Source organism: Rhagoletis pomonella, unplaced genomic scaffold (assembly GCF_013731165.1).
Source record: "Rhagoletis pomonella isolate Grant_MI unplaced genomic scaffold, Rhpom_1.0 Rhpom_scaffold_00004, whole genome shotgun sequence".
NCBI lineage: Eukaryota > Metazoa > Arthropoda > Insecta > Diptera > Tephritidae > Rhagoletis > Rhagoletis pomonella.
The window spans coordinates 61,064,402-61,089,565 of NW_023458558.1; the positions used below are offsets into that span (position 1 = coordinate 61,064,402).

At 35.2% G+C, this 25,164-nt stretch overlaps 2 protein-coding genes across 4 annotated transcripts; one reads left to right on the plus strand and one right to left on the minus strand.

Moving 5' to 3' along the window:
- Positions 1–553: 553 nt before the first annotated feature.
- LOC118737915 (head-specific guanylate cyclase) lies at positions 554–15,489 on the plus strand. Of its 3 annotated transcripts, XM_036468735.1 has the most exons (9): positions 554–676; positions 3,941–4,247; positions 8,648–8,721; positions 8,804–9,044; positions 10,768–11,158; positions 11,231–11,415; positions 13,320–13,935; positions 14,727–14,895; positions 14,963–15,489. In XM_036468735.1, exons 2-9 carry the CDS (start codon positions 4,083–4,085, stop codon positions 15,156–15,158), a joined length of 2,037 nt encoding a protein of 678 aa, XP_036324628.1. In that variant the 5' UTR covers positions 554–676; positions 3,941–4,082; the 3' UTR covers positions 15,159–15,489. The 3 variants fall into 3 exon arrangements, with proteins under 3 accessions (XP_036324628.1, XP_036324629.1, XP_036324630.1); XM_036468736.1 differs by lacking the exon at positions 3,941–4,247 and having other exon boundaries at positions 576–676; XM_036468737.1 differs by lacking the exon at positions 554–676 and having other exon boundaries at positions 10,772–11,158.
- Positions 15,490–17,185: 1,696 nt separating this feature from the next.
- On the minus strand, positions 17,186–18,366 carry LOC118737916 (general odorant-binding protein 99a). Its single transcript, XM_036468738.1, has 2 exons — positions 18,106–18,366; positions 17,186–18,022 (listed from the first exon to the last, which is right to left on the minus strand). Exons 1-2 carry the CDS (start codon positions 18,142–18,144, stop codon positions 17,612–17,614), a joined length of 450 nt encoding a protein of 149 aa, XP_036324631.1. The 5' UTR covers positions 18,145–18,366; the 3' UTR covers positions 17,186–17,611.
- Positions 18,367–25,164: the final 6,798 nt, after the last annotated feature.

Below are 25,164 nucleotides of genomic sequence, written 5' to 3' on the forward strand. Positions count from 1 at the left end.
CACTACTGCTAATATATTGGGCTTTATCAGTGTGACTTTAGACCTGGTAAATCCATCGGAGACCAGGTATTCACCATACGCATAATCTTTGAAAAAGCCACACCATCGACAGCTAGCGTATGCCGTAATGATTAATTACCGTCGGCTTCGTCATAATAGGGAAGAACTGCTCCGAGCCGTTCGATACCACACAATATTCCAGACTGGACGACTCTCTATCTATCTATCTGATGCTGGAGATGATTACAAGAGCTACAGAATTGAATCGCTAAGGTAAAATTTTTTATAAGACCATAAAAGAAGAGCTCGAAAAGCCAAAAATACTACAATGAATTTCAACTTCATATTTATTTAGACATGATTTGCAAAGGGACTCTATAAATTCGAAAACTAACCAGTTGTCAGAAATACTATAAGGTCACTTTTCTTTCTCTTTGAAACATAAAAACAAACAAACAAAGCATTCAAAGCTCAACTGCGCCGATGCAGTGTGTGTGCTTACAAAAAGCTCCCAAACATGCAGCTTTAAAGCTATCAGGACATGGTAAGGATACTGCAGCGATTCAGTAGCAGTTACTCCTTCGTTAGATAAGCAGCAAATTTTCGGTGTGAACACATAGCACCAGCATCAATACTCGGTTGTGGCTGGAGCAGCACTTTGTCTCCAGACAAAAGGGTAAAAACGCCTACTTTTCTTTTTCTAAGGGCCTTTTAGAATCGGAATAAATATATAAATACTGTGTGAAATATAAATTTGATCGGTTTAATTATACATTGCGTGTGAATTATTTCTAAAATACTTTACAGCATTTGTGAACTTGATTGCGCAGCCAACAGAATTTGATGAAAAATGTGTATTCAGTGCAAGTTTTCGCATTTAGGATACATAAGTCAAATCGGCCAAGTGACAGACTTGGATTGGGATCCGAGGTCAATGAGTGGGAGAGATTTGAGTAATTGTACGGGTGGGGGAAATATGTAACTGCAGTTTTGTGTTTAATGCAAAGAAACTTGCTGCTGCAAACTACGAGTTATTAAGTGGAAAGTTAGTATGCTTATATGATTGCTTTGTAGTTCTCTTTTCAGCGAAATTAAATGGTTGCTGAAAAGTCCATTGCAGCGCATTTTGCTTGTTTAGTAATTAGGTAAAAGCAATAAATGGACACTTAATTAACTAATTTCATACACAAGTTCAGTTTTTGATGTGAAACATTTTTGGTTTCAGCAATAATTATTTTCAATGATCTACATACATATATAAGTAGTATCAATATTGTAATACCTATTAAGTATATATGTGACATAACTTCTAATATTATTAAAAGCAAAAACTGCTCAGCGAACGAATACCAACAATACGTGGAAGTGAATACGAACGCAAACATAATATATGTATGCATGTACATATGTATGTACATTAGGGCGGGTCAATTTGTATAGGAGATTTTTACGGCTATGCGCGTATAGCACAGATTCTACGTGTCATTCTAAGAATTTCGAATGAAACCATATGTCTAAAATAAATTCAGAGTTTGCCAAATAGCGAATATAAGTTTCTTAGCATTTTCTTCGAACCCCCGTTTTCGCAATTTGGAAACCTTCCAACTGATTTTAGACCCATGGCTTATTCGGAAAATTTGCTTGGAATACTCGCATAGTCGAAAAAAAAATTTACCTTCCTTAATGTACATATATACCCTGCAGGAAATTAAAATAATTAAAAAGTAGTTTATAAACTACTTTATTTTCAATAGTAATTAATTGGAATTCTCACTTTTTCCCCTGCGACGAACTGATTTATTTATCATTGCGATGCCATGGAAAGCAGTCAATTATCCGACGCAGCATTTGATGTTAACTATAAATGCACTTTGAAATGCGTTTGTCATGATCCTTTTAAGCGCTTTGAAACACGTTTATTTCAAAGAATTTGTTTAAAAATTCAGTTCAATGTTGAATAACAATATGGGTATCAAATGGAAGAGAATTTAAAACAATTGAATTTTTTTTGTTCACAAGGACTAATAAGTATAGAATATGTATTAAATTCATTTAAAATAAGTTGCCTAAATATTACTTCTCAACATTTGTAGATTTTTAAAACTGTGTTCTAATAAATATGTATATCGGGAAAAAATCATTATAATATGGACAGCAATATCGACAAATTGAAATTTTTGATAGTTAGATGAATGATTTTTCGATATTAATAATAATAATAATGGAATGGTGCTTACACATAGTGTTTGGTCGAGCTTCTCCTCCGACTTGTGGCGTGCACCTTGATGTTGTCACACAAAGGAAGGGGCCTACAGATTTACAGCGACCCCAAAAAGCGATTGTATTTTTCTGAGAAGCTGTTTTTCATGGCAAAAATACACTCGGAGGCTTGCCATTGCCTGCCGAGGGGCGACCGCTATTAAAAAAAAAACTTTTTTTTTTGTTTTTAGTTTTTACTTTTTATTTTTTATTTTTTTATGTTAGGTTGAACCGGGCCCTGCGAAATGGTAGCGCGCACAGCTAACTACTACACCGCAGCGGCTTTAGATTAGATTCGGTTAAATGGTTTTCCCTTAACAACACAGGTGCATTGCTGTGGGCTTACAGGTAAGGTTCTCAACCAAATAAATTTTACAGATTTATGAGTTTGAGAAGTTGTTTCCATTGACATCACCTTAGAAGGGGTCTTAGTATTTGCACAGAGGTGCATATATTGGAAAGTACTATTTAGGTATGTAGTTAAAAGAAAGTCAACCATTTCCTTGTTAGCTAGGACCTTCCTGTTTAAGCGGTTCTTTAGCTATGCAATTCACTCTAATAGCACTGAGTCTTATATCATTCTAATAAGATATTTAGAAACCGAACCAAATTCGTGCAATTTCAGTTACAGCCCAGTTATGCATACTTGGCTTTGCATGAGAGTTGCAACATAAGAATCTGTTAAACGGGCTTTGCGTGTAAGCGGTTACCCAACGCATAGCACTTAACATGTAGAATTCTGTTGGGTTTTGATTTTTGCGTAAAAATGGTACAGCAGTGCGAGTCTGCATAACTGGGCTATTAGACGAAGGGTCCTTCGATTGGCTTGACATTCAGAGTAAATATTGCCCTGCTTAAACCGGTTCTGTGAGAACAATTTGAGGTTTATGGGAAATAGATAGATATAATTCAACTCTTCTGTCCAATTTCAATCCGCTGGCGGAGAGCTTCATTGTGGAATTTGGGTCGAGAAGAAGCCATCGCGGGTACATAAGAACCCACACGCCATAAAAGCGTACACTAAAAGTGGATTGATATAAACTAATACAAGTTCAGTGTGATTGCAATGTGATTTCTAAAGATGATTTATTCTTTTGTTTTGCAACAAAGGCAGGACATTGTCTCCGTTAAAACATGATGCCAGTGCTAACTACATGACAATGTGAAATTCTTTCTACTACATAACTAATTCCGTAAATAATTTAATTTTCCATTCTCAGTTAGATCGTATTTTTATTTGTCCCTTCTCATTGTCAATAGTCGCATTGATTTTTGTCATTGCTGCTATAATAAAAAGCAAAAGAATTACAGCAATTTCTTCTTGTTGCAAAGTTAAACAAGTGCACATTGAACTTGCTGAACATCAACAGCGGCTACAGCAGTCGCCATAGGGACACCTTGGCATTTCAGCCCTCCTACTGTTGCAATGTATGTTATTTACACTGTCTGGTTCGCAATAACAAAACGTCATTCATTGAAGTACTTTTTTGCCGCCCGCTTATTACCTTCGCCTCAGTGTTAATATCTACTTGACCACTTATTGTTTTGCACTTTTACTTTCTTGTTTTTGTTTTTCCTTTTCTCTTGTTTTCTTATTCAAAATGTGTTGAACACTTTATAAGACTATAGCAATGCCTACATACAAAGACCTTCATTCACATTGCCTTTGCTTGTATTTCAGTGCCAAGTCGTCAGTATCTACAGGAGGGAGTATAGTCGGTCATAGTGCTTGGCAGTGGTGGCGTATACGCAACATAAAATAATTGGCGCTTATTCTTACATACACACATCCACGCGGAAATTCAATTTGAGGGACATTGAAAATGGCATGCCCTTTCTTTCGACGTACCGACTCACTGTCGCGTCAGCCATCGGTTTCTGCGGAAACGGGCAACAACACTTGGCTTTTGGAGGATGAAGAGCAACCGGATGATGCGCTTACACTGACGCATTTGCAATTGGCCATACAGCTGCTCACAGCGCCGTCGGTAAGTGAGTGCGGGAAAATATGACGAGTGAGAAAGCTTAACGCGGAAAAATTCATTGTATGAGGTTCTAATAGTACTGGCATGACAGTGTATTGGCCATCTACACTATGCATGTTGTACTGCCATGGGGGAGCAAGCATAAAAAGTAGACCGACATTCTCGTTACTGGTATGAGCTTCTTACTGGAATCAGTTCATGCCAGCGTCTGTTTACATTATGGTATCAGGTGGAAAATAGTTGCGTATCTGTGACTTTGTGACGGCTACTCAAAAGTCACGGGGAACTGCTGTGACGGCTTCCAAAAAGTCACCGTGACAGACTGTGACAAGGGAACAGTCGCAATCATGATACAAAAAAGAAGGTAGTTTCAATAAACAACTTTTTGATTAAAAAGCAGATTTTTGACAATTGCTCAATTGTGAAAAATTCGAAGCGACATTACCCAATTGTAAGTTTTTTGGTGTGGGCCATTTTATATCCTAAATTTGGGATTATAAAGTAAATAGTTGTATTAATATATACCTTTTAAAACCAATCAATATCTTATTTTGAAAACGTTTAAATTTTACATTAAATTCGATAACAACTTGCCAAATCATTATTTTAATATTAATACAATTTTGGTGAACATATTTTAAAATTATGTTAGTGTCCTCATGTCATCTCATTAATTCACAATGTAGTTTTCTATATCGGATACGTGATTCTGATGTAATTCTGAAGTTACACATTTACACAAATTACTGAAATTACACATTTCGATGTGTTATTTAATACATATTGTCTTTGTCCATTTAACAGCAATGGAATTTACTTTGGAACTCATGGGCCGTAAAATTTTTCTAGCAACACATATTGTTTTCACATACAATTTTGACACACCCAAAATTGAAGGATAAAATAAATAGATAAAAACAAATTTTCAACAAAACTGATTTGTGTAGTCCAGGGTCGTCTTTAGTAAATTTTTTGGAGGCTGTTTTAACATATCCTATCTTATTATATATTTCTTAGCTTTTCTACATTCTGAGAAGTTGAGTAAATGAAGTCTAATATTCTTTTTTGGTCAACTACGATGTTTGATTTCATTTTTTGCAATCATTAGTTCATTTCGCTTGAGGAGTCACAATGCCCATACCGGCTTTTTTTGAAATTTCGGACACAAGTTTTCCAATAATGGTTATAGGCTAAAACAAAACCGATATCTAAAGTGCGTGTAGAACCTCCCATAGAAATCGAATTTTTCATAGTGCATATCTCTGAAAGTATTTGTGGTAGAGTCCTGGAACTTTGTATGGATATATGTATATGAAGTCAATCTTAAGCTCATGGAAAAATAAGAGTTTATTGGAAAATGCGGCGTGCCACCGTAGAACTAGGAATAGAGATAAATGAAATCAATCCCAAACCTATGAAAAATGGGGGTATATGAAAACAATCTCGTAGCCGTTCAAAAGAGCTAGCGGTATAAGCCAAATAAACTAAAATTCTGGTGACGCATAAAAACCTCTGGAAGCATTTACCTAGAATACAGAGATAAGGTATTTTTCCAACGAAAATATGTACAGAAAAACGGGGGCCACACCTTCTGGAAAGTAACATGATCACAGGGTGTATCCCGAAAACAATTTTAAGCTAAACCCTCAGGGATTAGATTCTTGCCAAGACCCACAGGCATAAGCCGAAATTGCGTCGCAAGTTTTATGATCGGCTTGGGTAAGGTTTAACTACTTAACCCCCCTTTGTTTTCGTCGCTACTGAATTCTATAAACTGTCAGCTTTCACACAATTTAAAATATACATGTGTATTTAAAAATGTCATGAAAATTGTGTTGCTAGCTTCATGTTGCAAAATGTTTCAAGGAAATGTTGTGGATTTTCAAACTTATTTCTTGTTTATTTCTTATTATGCTATGCTTAAGAATAAAATATTTTTAAATCGACAAAACATTAATAAGAAAATTTGAAGGATTTTAGATGTTGGGTATGGTAGCACGAAATGTCACAATCTGCTTAATTGTCAGGTTGATAATATGGCGACGAAAAAGTGACAATGGAACTACCTTGTTTTTTGTATCATGGTCGCAATCATGATACAAAAATAGAAGGTAGTTTTATTTATTGACATTCGTTGTTTTGCCTACCACTTCACTTTTAACAAGTTTATGAAATTTAACTAAAATCATGCTACCAGATTCACTAGTAGCAAAATTTTGGTTTATTGAAAAAGTAAAAGAAGTCTTTGAAGCTAGTGATGTTGGATGAAAAAATTAAAATAAAAGCCTTGCGCGTTCCAAACTGCACGAAGTCGGTACACCTGGTGCAAAGGAACGAAAATAAAGCTTTTTGTTTTTCCGCGGATAGAGTAGGGGAAGTAGGGGTATTATTTTGCAGATTTTGGATTATATCTAGGTCACACATATTCTAAGGTATCGGACAACATCAATGTTAACACGAATCTGCTTCTCTCAAGCATGAAAATTCACTTAATCTTGAGACACCTTTAAATAAAGGAAAATTAAAAAAAGCACAACATGAAACTAAAGGGTAATTTATGCTTAAGGTCCACCATTTTTTTGCATTATACTTGCCTCTCTTCGCTTGCCTTGTATTATTTCGAAGTTAATAAAAAAAGTATTCGACAAAAAATCAGCGATTAGCTTTCTATATGAAAATCAAATCGGCAGTATTTTTTGATGTAATGTAACAGTCCAAAATATTATAAAGTTTTTTGGCGCGGAATTCACCAAGCTAGAAAAAGGGAAAGGGATAGTTTTCTTCGAGAATTTTCGGCCATATTTCACAGTAAAATAAAATAGTTCTATATACTCTTCATTACCAATATGTTTTCGGTGGAGAGCTATTTGTAACGTAACAGTCTTTTGAACTAATTTAATTTTCAGGTAACATTTCTTTCCTATTAAGAATAGTACTAAATGGCATGGAGCAAACAAAATAAGTTATTAAAACAGTTTTTCGTGAAATTAACCACGAAAAACTCAACACCTTGGCGCAGTTCTAAGATCGAGTTCGAGTTCTGCGCAGAAAACTACTTCGGAAACGACCTACAGCTGCACGGCATCAGAAACTTTGAAATCTGTATTCATAATTATCATGTTCTTAGTTTCCTTGAACTACTTGTCACATCACAAGACTACTGAATTCATGCTACTTATTGCATAAAGCACTCTAAAAGCGATTTAAATACCTAATTATAATCTTATCGCTACACGTATACCGCAAAGGTAATTTAACAGTCTTTTTCTGTAACGTACCAGTCCGACTATTTTTACAAATATTGACCATTCTGAAGATGGAAACTGTGTACCAACTTTTGAAAACATTATATTAGGAGAGCAGACTTTTTCAATAATATAAAGCAACTTTGAAAAGTACTTCCAAAAATTGTAATGCAACAGTCCGCTATTGAAACATTCATAACTCCTAAACCACAGGAGTTACAATATATTTTTGTATATATTAAATAATCTCACATACTTATGCTTTCAGGTGCAAGAAGAAAAATTATCCGAAAATCGTATTCGCGCGCGTTTCAGCGGTATTTAAAAATCAGTGTGAGCCAAAATGTAATGTAACAGTCCGCGTGTCGCACCATATGCGTATTTTTTTAAATTTAGCACGTTTTTTAATTATAAATTTTTTTCTCTGACTGAGTATATTATCTGAAGAGAGTTTCCCGTATTTTCCGGTGATATATCACATGTTTTTTTATAGTCAGGAATCAAAACCACACTACAAAATGTTGTCTCGATTGAGGAAAAACTACTAGCTCTTTTGCTCTTTTGCGGAAAAATGTTTATGTAATTTATGTAAGCTTTTATTCTTTTGAAAAAGAAAAGTTACTCAATTGGGGCAAACAAATTCGAAACAAAGCAAATATAAAAGGGAATCTGGTGGCTAATAAATATATATTTTTTTTTAAATAAAGATTAAATTAAATTATATGATAATAGTGAAAGTGATTATTTGTCAGATCTACCCCAAAAAACGATAACGCGATTTATGGACGCCCCCTAATGAGGAAATCGGCTTTTACAATATTTTATTGGGATATTCGAAAAGCGGCGGCACGATATGTTTCCATTAAGCAATTTGGGAATTAAATCAAACAAATTTTAATAGCAAATTATTAATAATATGTAGTCATTGAGTTTGCTTCTGCTTGGCAGCTTAATATGTCACAACTTTTATGTCATTATGTTGCGTATTAAAAACTCGGAATATCTACATAATTAAAAAGTTGGTCAAAAATATTCCGTTAAATTACGTTAATAAAGATGACCAATGAGTTCCCTTCTAAAAGTCATATTTTAGGCATACATACTTACCATATCTAATAATAATGTAAGGTATGACTACTATTCATTTTACTCTTTCAGAATGCCGATTTGAATACCGCTGTTACAGCACTTATCGCCAAGTACAGCCATAGCTGGCCTAAGATTTCCAAGTTGTAAGTATAAACGTGCCACGGAAAATATTTTTATTTATTTAACATACTCATATTTACCTAATATTTGTAACTGAACTCTTAGACGCATAGACTTGGACACTTTAAAAAGTGTGCCCAACTATGATTATTTGGCCGACATACAAGATATACTATTGGAGATGGACGAATCAAGTGCAAGTGAAATTCTTGTACTTCTCGGGGAAGAGTTGATCATTTCATGCTGCACCGGTATCATAGAGCGCGCTTTTCGTTGCCTCGGCACAGATTTGCAAGAGTTTCTCGGCTCTTTGGATGGCGTTTACGATGTGCTGAAGCTACAAGAGGTAAACTTTTTCATAAGGCACTTATGTTCATACTTAAAGGCGGCTCTCCATAGCAATGAACGATTTACGGGTATCCACTTTGTTGGAAATTAAGACGGTAGGGAAATATTAATGAATTTTAGAAATGACAGATTTAACGCATAGTAAATACCAGTCCAACTACAGACACAATCTTGCCACGACTGAAAAAACAAGTGGGGAATGAAACCCAAATAAATAAATTGTCTATTAAACAAGGGCAATTAGGTTTATAACATATTAGGTTTGTTCCACAAGCTACTCGAAGTCACTTCGAGTTACACATACGCGTTCCACAAGTAAGTTTTAGAGTTTGTTTGATATACGCTGACAGTTTGAACTTTGCTCGAGTTTTTCTACAAGTAGCTTGTGGAACAAACCTATTATGGTGTGGTGTGTTAGTAAGGTGAATCGTAATGATAAATGTTAAAAAGTTGGTACCGCCGGTTTTATTTTAGGGCCTGAACGATATATGTACACAATAGCCAAATTTTAGCATCCGTGCGTGGTAGCCAAATCCCAAAAAGAGGTTGAGCCAAAAGCTCATCACAATTTTCTTTAATACTAGTCCAAAGTTTAAAATTTTTTGCTCACAAATTCATTTATTTATACGAGTATTACATTTAATGTGTTCAAATTTAGCTGAAGAATAATTATTTAAATTTTTTGGGAAATAATTGGTCGAAAAATTTCACAATAAAAGAAAACTTCGATTTAGAGCAATGCCCGGCAAAATACGTACGCACACATAGCAAACAAAACGCACATAGCCCGGCTAGGCTACTGGCTGCCTGGCACTGATTTAGAGATTGTTTTTTAACTTACCCTCACATCTACTATATATAGATCACTCAAATTTGATCGGATCACTTTTTCATCTTTAGTGACCCGTCCTAAATTTCCTACTTAGTATTTTTGTAAAATATTTTAACCCCCATCTACTATTTTTAATGAGCTCACGTGGAACTTCCTGAAAATAAGGAGTCGAAAAGACCCATTAGAGTTGGAGTGAAGAGGTGAAAATGCTTGCTAAATTTACTACATATAGGTATTCGAAGATAGGAACCATGCTTGTAATAAATTAATAATAATAATAGAATGCGCTTGCACTTACATATATTAGTGTTTGGCTGAGCGCCTTGATGCCACTCAAAGGGGAGGGACCTACAGTTTTACGCCGACTCCGAAAGGCGATTGTATTTTTATGAAAAGCGGTTTTTCATGGCAGAAATACACTCGGACAATTAAATTTTTTTTATGAAGCATCCTGGCACGCAATAAAAACTGGACTGCATTTGGTAGAAAAAAGAGAAAGATTTTCCACATGCGCTATCAAAACGGTCTCCAAGAATGAGTTTATTGAATCCAACTATATAACTTTTAAACATTTGATCTTAAATTTTGTTCTTTAAAAAGTTGCTTAAAGTGACCATGCATCGTTTACCATTGATCAAAATGGTGTTACCAGTAAAAGTAGAACTCTATAAAAAGCCTTTCAGGCGTTCAGCGCTCTATTCAGTTTTATATTACAGCTTGTGCGCCAAACACCTGAAAAGCTAGTTGTGGAGCTCTAATCTAAGCCCCTCCCATTATACACTGCTATAAACCCTTATCTTCTTTAAAAAGACAGCAAAACCTTTTTATCGTTTTACTCACACAAAATGTGTATTAATTTTACAATTACCTTAACCCCTTTAACTTTAAGGAAGATGTCACTGATACTGGTTTCGTATGCGCCGGCGATGGTGAGTTAATATTCACCTCTGAACGTCCTGTAATCGCTTGGCTGCTACTCGGTTCACTAAAGGCATTGACGCGTATGTTGTACAATGTGCAGGTCAATATTAAAATCGAACCAGTCGAAGGCGATTCGCGACGTTATCGCTATTTATTTTCGCTGGTTAAGGAATACAGCGGTTCATCAGTGGCAATGCAGCGAAGCAGTGTTGAGGTTGTCAAAGCGCCCGCGCCCGTAATGCCGGCACAGCGTCATAATTCCAGCAAAGCTGCTGATTTGGCAATGAAGTCGCATACCTTCTGTAAGGCATTCCCCTGGCACTTCATTATGAACGAGAAACTGGAACTGATGCAGTTAGGTAAGATGTCGTAAGAAGTAATTGGTTTTGTATTTTAATGCCAAGTGTTTTGCTTTCGTATTCTATATGTAGGACGTGGCTTCAGTAAACTTTATAAGCCCCACATGGCTGAACATGGCTGCCATGCCACTACTTATTTCGATTTTAAGCGACCCAAAGGATTGACCATGAAATTCCGAGATATTGCACGGCGTACGTACACACCATTTTTGATTGCTCTGAAGAGTCCACCGAATGTCAGTGAATTTACGGCCAAGGTGAGTGCAAGGAAGTGCAATAGAACTATGTACAATCAATAATAATTGCGTATACATTTATAGCTAACTAGCTTTTACTCGCGGGTTTCACCCCACGCCAGAAGGAATAAAGGGGTCATGCGACTTGTGGTTCCGCACTTATGGCTGAAAAAAATTTCCAAGCCTCTGTTAAGTGCTACGCCCCCTTTTACAAACTCGTTTATTTATACCTTACTATAAGCACCTACCATAGATATGTCTACATAACAAATTACAAGTTCATGTCACTTACGGTTCCGAAGTTAGAGCTGATTAAATAATTCAAGGAGGTGCCACGCCCTCTCTTCCAATACCGCCAATTTTTTCCCATGAGTATGGAATTAATTTCATTTATCTCGACAGCAAGTTGCAATGCTCTATCACAAATATTTCAAGAGATATACAACATGAAAATTTTAGTGAGTATAGGACCACGCCCTCTTTTCCAGTACTGCCCATTTTTCTCATGCCTATAACCTTCGCCTTCACATTTATATATATAGATTAGGAATTCAGAATTGGTTGAAAAATAAATATGATATCGGTGTCACCAAAGACCAGTAAGTTGTACCACGGTAGCTTCTTATCTGTTTGAGGAGTCTCTCAACTGTCCCGACTGGCCCTTTCTCATGTGCCGTATTCATGAGATCTCTGATGTACCAGTCAGTCTCTGCTAAACGTCGCCCTACAATTGGCTTCTATCTAATTGGCAGCTCGCCAATTCTTCAGCCAGTTAGTTACCTTGAACGCCACAGTGCCCATTTTACAACAGCGTTTAGCTTCAACTTACAGACTTTTAAAAAATTCTAGACTAAGTATGAGCTGTTAGCAGCTTGGATGTCACTGAAGAAACCAATTTTGTGTCCGTGCCACCTCTCGCTTATTATCCAGCCTGCTACCTTAAGTTTTGCAAAGTCATCTGATCGAAAAACTGATGCAATTATACTACCGAAAGCATCTGAAGTTACACAACGCCAGTCGCTTCCACTGCATCACAGTAACAGCCACTTTGCCATGGGAAGTGGCAAAATAAGTGTTGTTCTCGCCGAATCTCAAAGTTTTGGGGCATTAAACACTGGGTTTAAACATTAAACTAATATTTAAATTGTAACGCTATGCTATTAGAAAAAATTTATTAGTGTCTGTTAAGATCAAGTTTTTAAATTTTTTAATGTATTTAGAGCAAAACTTTGCACTTGCTTATGGAGTTCTGCCAATGCTGTCCATACCTGATTTAGAGTACATATAATACAATAATTTTAGAAGAGTTTTTCTTCTAAATTTCGTAAAGCCAGTTTTCAGAACCAGTTTAAACTTAGATCACTACGTTCATATTTAACAGCTGGATGATATTTTATTGGCTAATCTTAGTTTAAACAAACTAGCTTCAACGTTAAAACTCAGTTTGAACCTCATTAAGCTGATGAAACTTTGTGGCTTTGTGTGACATTTATAACTTTGCCAGCAAAGCGCCAGACGCAAAAGTTATGCCACAATAAGCGCCAAGAAAACAATTTTGTACTGTTTTTTTACTCATCGAAATTACTGTGGATTTTATATACATATTTAGCTTTAAAAATATCAGCAATGTAATTAAATTGTATGTTTCTGCATCAAAACTCGAATTTGGACGAAACCAAATAAATATTAAACCGGCTGATTGTCAATGCGCGCAAAAAGCCATCTTTTCGCTTCGCGCTGCAGCTGCAACGATCTACATATGTATGAGGCATGCTTTGTGTATTTTCATACAACTCATCTTATCTGTCAAAGCGAAGCAAGCGTTTTATTTGGCATCAGCTTTAAAGGTCCTTTGTGTATTGAGTACTGATTTATCACCGTGCTATATACATATGCATTTTTTTCATTCACACATATATTTTCAGGGCCTTGAGATCAAAGGGCAAATGGTGCATTGTCCTGAATCCAATTCACTGCTCTTCATGGGCTCACCTTTTCTGGATGGTCTGGATGGACTCACTTGCAATGGACTTTTCATATCCGACATACCGCTACACGATGCCACGCGTGAAGTTATTTTAGTTGGTGAACAGGCTCGAGCTCAGGACGGTTTGCGTCGTCGCATGGACAAGTTGAAGAGTTCCATTGAGGAAGCCAATGCTGCAGTTGCAAAAGAGCGTAAAAAGAATGTCAGCTTGTTGCATCTAATATTCCCAGCAGAGATTGCCGAGCGTTTGTGGTTGGGTGCAAGCATCGATGCTAAAACTTATCCGGACGTGACCATACTTTTTAGTGATATTGTTGGCTTCACGAGCATTTGTTCGCGTGCTACACCCTTCATGGTGATCAGTATGTTGGAAAGTTTATATAAGGATTTCGATGAATTTTGTGATCTGTTCGATGTTTACAAAGTGGAGACAATTGGTGATGCTTACTGTGTGGCAAGTGGCTTGCATCGCGCTTCGATCTATGATGCACACAAAGTGGCATGGATGGCGTTGAAGATGATCGTAGCGTGTGGAAAGCATATTACGCATGATGGTGAATAGGGAATTTTTTTTATTTACAATACCTATAATGTCAACCGATACTTCCATATGTAATCTTGGGATAAACTATATTAGGCAAAATATCGATGGTTATTTAGCAAAATGTTAAAGCATAGACAGATGGCAATGTTTATCCGGATTAACGGCGCGGTTGATCTGATCAAAATTGTGCCTTGACGGACGACATTAATGTGGATTAACGATCTGTGAGGTCGTAGGTTCCCTAACAACCAAATTCATAAAAAATAAAGAAGACTTTAACTGCTTTATAAATCGAAAATTTGTATGAAAATGTCACTTAATAAAGCTCTTTAAACCTACTTTATTTTTTAATAATGAGGCCATACAAACTTTGATTAACTAATAATAAAATAAAAAGGAAATAAAATAAAACAAAAGAAAGTATGTAAATTAAAAAATTAAAAACTTTTAGCAGTCGCTTGAACCGAGGAACGAACTTGGATTCTGCGGCGGATTCTCGGCCACCGCGGATGCCAAACCAAACGCGCCGGCTTTGTTTGCTTACTTGAGCAATGGATAAAAGTTGGCCATTTTGAAAACTAGCTGCAGGACTTAGTCCGTATCAACTGCAGTTAATTCCCGTGATAGTTATGAATTATCATTAAATTGATCCGTCTGTCTATGCTTTTAGAAAATTACGTATTTTGAAAGTAAAATTTTACTGAAATCGTAAAATTTTTAGAAAATAAGTACACACTGCTAAAATTCTAAGTTATTCTGTAAAAATATTAAAACACGTGTATGTATATTTCTTTTGTTTAGATCAAGAAATCCAAATGCGCATTGGCCTGCACACAGGTACCGTATTAGCTGGCGTGGTGGGTCGTAAAATGCCACGATATTGTCTCTTCGGACATAATGTTACCATTGCCAATAAGTTTGAGTCCGGTAGCGAGGCTTGCAAAATAAATGTGAGCCCAACCACAAAAGAGTAAGTTTTACATCGATTAAAAATATTCACAAATCTATTGCTAATCGTTCGTTTTCTCCCCACACAGTTGGCTAATCAAGTATCCTGGCTTCGAATTTGAACTAAAACCACGAGATCCTTCCTGTTTACCAAAAGAGTTTCCAGACACTAGCGGTGATAAAACTTGTTACTTCCTCGAGGGTTATCGTCACCCAACATTAAGCGCTCAATTGCCTTTGGTGGAGCACATCAGTGAGGCGCTTAAATCCATTACGGAGCCGTAAAGCGTAAAGGCTGAAAGTTGACGTTGTTATTGAGTTTTAAAAAGCTCGCTACAGATAACAGAAAAGAAGAGTATTATTTAGTCAATACGATAGTAAATAAGCGCAAAGCTGTCACACCTTAACCAATATACATACATATTACAGTTAAGGCTATGTTGTTTAAACATTCAAATCAGTCTATTTGCCAATAACAATGATGCTCCTTGTGAGTAGATGTAGAAAACAATCTTGATATTAAAATAAATGTTGTTTGCTCTTCAATATGCACAACCGCTTTTACGGTTTTAAAAAATAAAGAAATAATTCGTGGCTATGACCCATATAACAAGCATTGAAACATTTTTTATTTTTATTGGGACATCCCCAAATAAGCTGCTGTCAAAGGTAGTGATCGTGCTCCCAATTCGCCGAAATTTCGCATATATTCTATTTTACACTTATCAATGTAGAGATGGGATAGAGATAGAGACGTAAAAATTTTTGTGTTTTAAAATGTGAGTGATAAATATTTTTCGCATAACTTTAAAACACGGAGCGATGAAAACAAAAATGATCCGTCATAAGAAATAAATTCTTTTACATATATATACTCCTCATACAAATTCTTAAGTGAGCCATATACATATGTGAGGGTTTATTGAGAAGAGAACGTACATACATATGTACATATATATGTAATGCTAACGCTCAAATTGTCTAATATTCACATTCGCTCTGATCCAATACTTTTCATTTAAAATCCTGTAAAAATGTCAAACAGCAAAACTACTCTCTGAAGTGAGAGTAAAAAGTGAGTAACAACAAAAAGTACGGGAAAAAAACAAGAATGATAGAATACAAGATTGCGCCGATCAGAGAGGATTTTTGAGAATAACTTTTGTGTGACGTCACACTGGTGCGATTGCGAGAGAGAAATGCCAAAACGTGAGCAAGGATGGAAGAAGAAGAAAAAATGTTGCAAGGAAAACGTAAACAAGTCGCACAAGTGTGACGTCATGCAAACAACGATTCTGTCAAATGCGTTAAGAGAGGAATAGCGGCGCAACCTTTGTATTCTCTCAATCGTGGGGAAAAAATGCATTTTTCCTGTAAAAACGTCGACCAGTGATCGCTTGACACTTTCCATGATTTTACCAGACAAAAAAGTTCGGAATGAATCCATGTGTGTGAATGAAACAACTGATTATTAAAAAATGACTTCATCAACTATAATTTTTTTTCTTAAATGCAATTACATATACACGGTTGCCGTGCTGGGTGATCTGTTTAGTTGGTTCATGGTAGAATAGCACAGCAGCAGGGGGTCCACCGAAACCAGTAAAATTTTGAAAGTGGTCTACGAGAAAAAAGTTTGGGAACCTCTGCTATACATTAAAAATAGAGCGACTGATGGTGGTTTCGGAAATGTAAAAGACGAAAGAGGTAAGTAGAATGGCAACTAAATATGCTAACGGTAATAGAATTATATCACCATTGATTAAAAATAAGTATCAGGGCTGCAAACCGGAAACGAACCACGAACCGAATCGTTTTTATTTTGAAATGCCAAAGCCGAGCCGAAAACCACCCCAAAAAATGTTTCGATTCGGTTCAAAATGAAAATCTACTATAGCATTTTTCAAGTTTTGTGATACCTACACATCTTTGTCTAAAAATGCAACCGGTATAGTAAAATTGCAAAAAAATTTTTCGTTTGGTGGCAACTCCGCGAGTTGTCGTAGATTCGCCCATATAAAAAATGATTGAAATATATATTTTTGTATAGACCAAATACGCATTTAACAACGCCAGCAAAAAAAAAAATCAAAAACCAATGCGAATTTTAAGATAATTCAAAATTACACTTAACATATTACACTAAAATTGAACTTTAAAACTTCATACTCGGTCTTTTTTAGTTCTGATTAAAAAATTTTATGCTGTGTTGCAATTTTGTTGAAATTTTTATATTTTTCTAATTTTCGTACAAAATTTTAAATTTGAATTTATGTGGTTGTGGTTATATAACGAGCTATACCTTTAAAAAAAAAATAATGAACATTAAACCAACAAAGGAAAATTAGTCAAATGTCGCACTCCTATTATTTTGGTACACTTGTGCATATGGAGTTAAATTCAATTAAAAATTCTGAGTATGCTGTTTTTGTCTACTCGACTACGCTCAAGACTTGTCAAAACCTTAAAAAAGTTTATGAAAATGAAAAAAAAAAAAATTTCCCAGCTACTTTGCATGGAATAAAATCCGTAAAAAATTGCCTAAAATCAACTTAAAACTTAGAAATTTTTATTACATAGCGAAAACTGCGAACTATTGACTTATGTGCAGGGCACACTTAAGTTATGAAGAAAACCCTTTTCCAACCTGCGCAATAGTACCAGCAGGCACAAAAAGGGTCCCCTTATGTATTAACCAAACTTATTTTATTATTCCATGGAATGCCAGTCTCATTAATCTATTGCTTTTGTGCATCTTCCGTCCTCTTCTTGATGTAGGCCTTAACCTTCTCGCCAACTTTGCTGGCCATCAGACACTTGTGACCACGATAAGCCCACACATCAGGACTGCTGCCCTGTTGGTTATTGTCCACACAACTCTCCGCAATAGCTAATACCTCGGCTTCGTCCAAATCCATTTTGAATTGTTGGGCGACGCGGTCGGCATGGTAACCTTGATGTTCGCAGAATATGCCCAATTTCTTTGCAGTGCAAAGCAAATACTTGCGTACTGGTTCTTCGTCAGGATACTCAAAGTTCTTCATTTTTTGAATGTATTCTTGGCTAAGGGGGAATTCCTTGATGCATTCTTGACGGATTACCTTGATATCGGCTGCGGTCTTTACATTCCATTCCTCTTCGGCATGTGCCTAAAATAAGAATATAGTAGATTTAATGTACTTTTCACTTAAGAACTTCGGAGCATTAATGCAGCATACCCGTATATACATACCAGTGCAACAACTGCAAGGATAGCAATAAAGTATTTCATTTTGATATAAAGTCTGATTGAGGGTGTGCGTATTTCGCTTGTTGCCAGATTATCTCAGAGAAGAACTGAATTGTTGAGCCATGTTTGCCTCATATTTATACATTCTGATCAGTGGCCAGTGCACTCATCCATATTGAATTCGGTAGCTCGATTACGGACCGATAGATAATAATTTTCATCGGTTCACGCACAATGCTTTCTGTTTCATTTATTTGTTTAAACAGTGAATTGGTGTTAAATACTTACGCTCACCCAGCCAGCAAGAAAACATATATTTTACGAACACTATGTTTTACGAGAGATTCTCGATCGGCGAAAAGTCAGAGAAAGGCTCGTAAACGATAACGCGAAAAAAGTAAAAGAAAGAGGCTTGTAGTAATTTGTCAGCACATGAAAAAATCTTCATTCTGTTGGAAAGTTTTCATGAACCACAATATTCTATAATATACACTGCCGGAACAAAGTATTGGCACAGAAAATTTTTCACAATATATGCAACAATTTCATTCTAATATTTGCCGCTAATTTCGTATAAAAATATGGTTCATTCTACAACAGAAAACTCGCGAAAATTCAGCAAATTTTCGTGAAAGTTTTCAACTTTTTGATCAGATTTTTTAAAATTTTGTTGGGTATGCAGATTTTTAGCCCAATCAATTTTATTATAATAAAGTGTAAGTTTTAAGTAGCTAGGAATTACTGTTGATTTTTGGCAATTTTTTTCAGGCAATCCTTCCATAGAACTTTTTTTTTTCGAAAATATGTACTTTATATGCAAAATGCAAAACACCTTCAACAAAAAAAAATTCTTAAAAATCAACACCATTTTTGACTGACTCCGCACTTGCATTTTCTTTACTAGAATTTAATGGGCTGCAAAACTGCATACTCAAAAAATTCTAAAAAATCTGATTAAAAAGTTGAAAATTTTGATGAAAATTTGCTGAATTTTCGCGAGTTTTGCACAAAGATTAGGAATTATATTTTTAAGTTTTTTGTTATTGAATGAACCATATGTGTATACAAAATTGGCGGAAAAATATTAGAATAAAATTGTTTCATATATTGTGAAAAATTTGCTGTGCCAATACTTTGTTCCGGCAGTGTACATATAATATTCGCATACGAATGTTTTTTCGATCCGTTTTCGTTTTCAAGCGAAAAAGTAGTTGAAAACGATCGTAAACGGCTATCATAAACGACTTTTTAGCAGGTTTTTCTTCGAGAAAATATCCAGTTACGAACTCGTTTACAATGATTTTGCTGGCTGGGCAATTGCTTACATACATATGTATGTATGCATATTAGAGATGGGCGCGGGATAACGGGACCCACGGTACTGATTTCAAAATGGTCGAAATGGGCGGTATCAGGAAGGTCCGGAAAAATTTTGTGGCGGGACGGGACCAAAATCCTTTCCCGTTACTTCCGATAAAATCGCAACCTCCGCGAATTCAGAAATCTTCTTTAAAATTATTGTATGAAATACGCAGTTTTTGATGTTTTATTGCGCCGAATACGAACAACAAAGCAAAACAAAACAAGTTAAATAAATGCTTGTAATAATCGGAGGATGCCAGATATTTCACAATTTTTCTTACAACCGGTTTCACCAGCAATTTGAATGGAAAATGATTCTTTATTTTCTGCCGATTTCCATATAAAATTCAAAAAATTAAAATAATTTTTCACTCAAATTGCTTTCGTGAAATTGGCTGTTAGTGATAAATTTCCAGGCCTGCGGTGACTTAAAATTTGGGAGTCGGAAAGGGCGGGGTCGGGATTGAATATTTAGTCGGTGTCCATCTCTAATGTATACATTTGCACCTTATCAACTCAAAACTTACTAGCACTAAATGCACTGCATATAAGTACAATATGTACATTGACACTTTGCTGTTTATAATTCGTTCGGGTCAAAAGGTTACCTGATAACTTTCTTTTGTCTAGTGATAACTAAATACTTAAATAGTAAATAGACATATGTCATATGTATGTATGTATGCATGTATATGTACGTTTATATGCGCTATTATGATATGCATAGAGCTGTGCAAGAAACAGATCCAGCCTTTATTCGAGACGGTAGAATTAAATTAAATTTAAGTAGGTAATGCACAAACTTTAATATGTACTTATGTATGTATGTATGAAGATATGATAGGTTTTATTGAAGTTACAGGCCGTTGCCTATGTCCATATCTGCAATACTGGTAGATCGGTTACCATGTTTAGTTATCATTTATGTAGACACGCGGAAAAATTAAGTAGCATATGTCACAAAATATATTTTACCGTCAAAGAGAAAAATGTTGTAATTCAATAGAAATATATTATTTTTTCTCTATTTGCAACCTTTTAAGATGTTTCTGTTCTAAACACTCCAGGTTTTTTTTTTAATTAAATTTATTGATCTGACGATAAAAGAGCTCTGTTGACATATATACATATGTGGTTTTGTTTGTTCATTTTATATGGAAATTGACAGAAAATAAAAAATCATTTTCCGCTTAAAATACTGGTGACACCGGTTATTAGATCGTTCTTTCCAGTTTCCACATGTTTTATCAGCCTTTAAGGTAGTGAGAATGATCGCAGATTCGAGTGGTGAAGAGGTTTTTGAGATGATATACATATGTATGTATTTACTTATGATATAAGTGGTACTGTAATTATTTTTTTTAGTAAATGTTAAAAAAATCATAAGCCAACATGCTTAACAGGCCTGAAAATCCAATTTATACATGTTAATCAAGTCACGCTTCAATTCGCGAATAAATTAGGCCTATTTAAGTTGAGATTTGGTCTGTTCAAATAGATCTGCAGTGAAAAATATCCACCAGCAACTTGCAGGAGAGTAACGAAGGATTCCCTCTCAAATTGGAAAATATCCCAAAAAGTACGCGAACGCAAAATTAGCAAAAATTTGCAAGTTTTCAGAACAGCTGATCGAAATTTTGTTTACGTATAAAAGCATGAAACTGAAAACATGAAAAGAATATAAATTAATAGTTTGCCTAACGCTATTTGCTAAGCAAACGTATGTAAATGAGTATTTGCTTTATTCAGAAACATTTGCAGTTCTCATAAGTTACTTTGAACCGGAGGTCGAAAATATGGTAACAGGTAATAAGATCAACGGAAATAAGGTTAATTGACATTATTACCTTTTTAAAAACGAAATAAAATCCATTGACATTATTTCTCTTTCAAACATTAAATTTGCTTAGCTTCGCGGCGGCCCGCGTACCCCGCGCGACCGGCGCGCACACCACGTCACGCTACGCCGCGGCCCCCCCGGCCCCGTCCGCCCCGTGCTGTAACGAAGGTAGATTTATTTTTTGTATATGTTGAAATAAAATTTTTATATATTTTAAACATCGAGGGCTTATATTCAATAAAATACCCCCTATCTGCACACTTTTCACAAAGATGAGATTCTGATATAAAAATCCACCTAAGCTTTAACTGTCATCAGTGATATTAATGCTACCTTAGATAACGACAGGTAATAAGTCCCAGATGGTTTCTAAAATCACAAATTAGTTTTTGTGCAAATTGCAGATAGAGGGTATTAATGAATTCAAGCCCTCGATATTTCACATTTTTATATTTGTAAGTTATTAGAAGCAGGGATGCCAAGTTGGCTCAAACCGTGCCATTTATCCCTATTTTACTTCAAATGGCACTTAATTTTTCAATTTGGCACAAAGTACCAAAATGGCACTTTTGTAAAAAAATAACATTTCAACACATTTTTGTGAAATCGTTTGCGTGCACTTCTTTTTCTCAAAAAAAAAAATTTCTAATTTATAAAGGCTATTCAACTGGTTTACCTTATTTTATCATTGCACTTTTGTTTGGAAAATGTAGCTTTATTTTATTGCCAAATGTGAATGATTAAAAGGAATGACACCTTTTTTGGCACTTTTATTTTTCTGTTTGGCACATTTCGGCACTTTTTTATCCTCAATATGGCACCTCATAACTAAGAATAGTTGGCAGCCCTGATTCCTGTGTTTTGGGGCAACAACTTGTCTGCAGTAAAAAAGCATATAATTTGTGTTTTAAAAGTGTGTGAAAACCAATCAATTAACTTATATGATCTCGGTTCCGATATTAAATAATCAATAATTGTTTATACCCGCATTTTTCTATAATTGTTTCCTTAAAGAAATGTTGGTTCCTTTTCCACCTTACGCATTCCGAATTCGTTCAAAATATGCTAATTTAAAACACAGAATTCTTTCAGTGTTCCTCCGGGGTTTTTGGACATGGACTGTTTCTTCAATTTAATAGTGTTCGCTTTATCAAATGGTGGTAGTTCATGATTGTGTGTGGATTAATGTCACTTTTCATCTATTTAAAAACAACACTTACGGGGAAATGTTTATTGTAAGAGCAACATTTTTTTTCTATGAATCGACATACTTCAAGCATTGTTGACGCTATTTCCATTTGAATGAGGAAATAGCGTCAATGATTTTATCTCCAAATTTTTGTTGACTTTATTTCGCTTTTGAAAAGGTAATAATGTCAATTGACTTTATTTCGCACCAGGGTGGGAAATAAAGTCAATTGACCTTATGTCCGTTGATCTTATTACCTGTAACCGAAAATATCCCTCTCCGCTATGAAAGTGTCCCAAAATAACCGTCACTATTTAAGAGAAAAATAACCCATAAAACAGAATAGGTGGTGTATTTTTTGTAGATGCGTGCGCCTCTCAGTGGGAAAGGGTTATTTGCATATCTTTTTCCGTTGCTGTTGGACACGGAAACTTATCGCTGGAAGAAGAAAAGTAAGTGTTAGAGCGCGGTTACCCACGAACGTGTACGCAGGGTACCGTAGAAGTGCGTAAAAACATATGTATCAAATCTGTGACTCTATATCATTTTCTTTATTACCTTTATTTAAATCTTTCTTCCTTTATCTTCATCTTTACTCATTCATCTTTTTCTTAATATTTATCTTTATCATCTTTGTGTTTATCATTTTCTGCATCTACATCGTCCTCTTCACCTTTGCCCTTATATTAGTAGAACTTTCAAATTTACCTTGAACTTAATTCTTGCATTTATCTTTACGTATATTTGGTTTTGTTTTTATTTTTCCCTCTGCCTTTATCGTTTTCTTTATCAATAAAATAAAATAACTTATTTTCGGTGTGTCATATTATGAATCATAAATGTTCGCACATGTATGTGTACATATACGTCGTGTAAAGAAATGCCTAACGCTTAGCTTCCACTTATGTACGCCCACTTATATTTTTCAGTCTTACAATAACCCACAAATTAAGACACTTAAAAATAAAGGACCCTGCCAAAGTGTCTTTGCCTAAGGAAAATTTTATCAGTTGATAAATAACCCACAACGGAAAACATAAAAAAAAGGTCGCACAGAGTGCTATGCCACGGTGAGAAACACTCTTTGCTTGAGAGATGGGTGTTTGTGTCAGTGGTGAACACCACACAAGACACTTGGTGACGGTTAGCCGTAAGGTACGCGGTTTTGCAAAAACATCGACGATATGTATGTATGGATACACATTAGTTGCGTTCCCTAACTCGCAAGAAGCTGCAAGAATTTAGAGGAATTTACCAGAAAGCGTTCTCCTACTCGGTTCTCTGGTAAAGTAAGGGAAAATGGGAGAGTAAAATTTTTGCTGGTAAAATCTGGTAAAGTGCCAAACCATCAGCTGTTCAAATGATTTGAAATTTGAATAGGCAAAAAAAGTACATCTGCATTTTCACCTTCTTAAATATATCGTAGCGAAGAAATATCAAGTTTTTTAAATGTTTTTGTTAATTTGCTTGGGAATTCGCATACAATGTGGCAGATCGGCAAATGATAACAAAAATGCTATGTAAACAAAAAATGGCGCCCACGGTGTATTTGACAGTTTTACCAGTTTTTACCCGAAAAGCGTTCCCGTACTTTTTGGCTTTTCTCTGGCAGCAATTTTGCTTTTTGACAGTTTTACCGGTTTTATCCAGAGAAGTTGAGGAACGAAACTATTTATGTTTATACATATATGTATATGTATATGTACATATACATATATACATTTTCAATCATGAATAGAAGCTTGCTTGTAGGCCGCCATTTTCACCTCCCAATAGAGCTGTTGCCATCTGTTCTTATACATACTATTAAAAACCGCGTACACACATGTTTAATATCAATTACATTTCTAAATTATGTCAATTGAGTTCATAGAAAGAGATTATTTGTTAAAAGAAATATGCATGTACATATGTAGTATGTACACATGTTTAATGTACATACTAAGTATACAAAAATAAGAAAGAGATAATATTGTAATAACAAATGACTGTCGGTTTCCCTTTTTATTCTGTTGCTAAGTTTCTCTGTTTTGAGATTAATTCAAAAGCAGAAAGAAATTTTGATCTCACGAACATATACATACGATTGGAATTAGAAAAAACTACTTAAACTTAAATACTAGGATGTTCGATTATTCGCCTTTTTTCTAAAACCGTTTATCGAGTTATTTGAAAATTGGCAATTTAAGAAAACCGGTTCGCCATTTTCGAATTGAGAAAAAACGGGATAATTTAGCTTAATTTTACATATATTTTATCTACATTAACACTTACCGTTTGTCAGATATCATGACCACAGTTGCAATATAATAATAATAATAATAGATTAGCGCTTACACATATGTTAGTGTTTGTGTTGTTACACAAAGGGGAGGGACCTACAGTTCTCCACTACACCACAGCGAATAAAATGAATGAATTTCATCCACTAACTGTATTGACTTATGGTTTCTGGATGGAAATTTTTTTCTTGACCCTTTTCTTGAGAGCTGCATACTGTGCTGACAAAATAAACCTATTTAAATATATAATAAAATGGGATATATTAGTTTTCTTAGAAAATTGCGTCGGAAAATAAAAAATTAATCAGCTGTTCATAAAATTTGTAACTTCTGGCTGGTTTTGCGTTTTCGTACTTTCATGCATATTTCCCTTATTGAGAGTAAATATT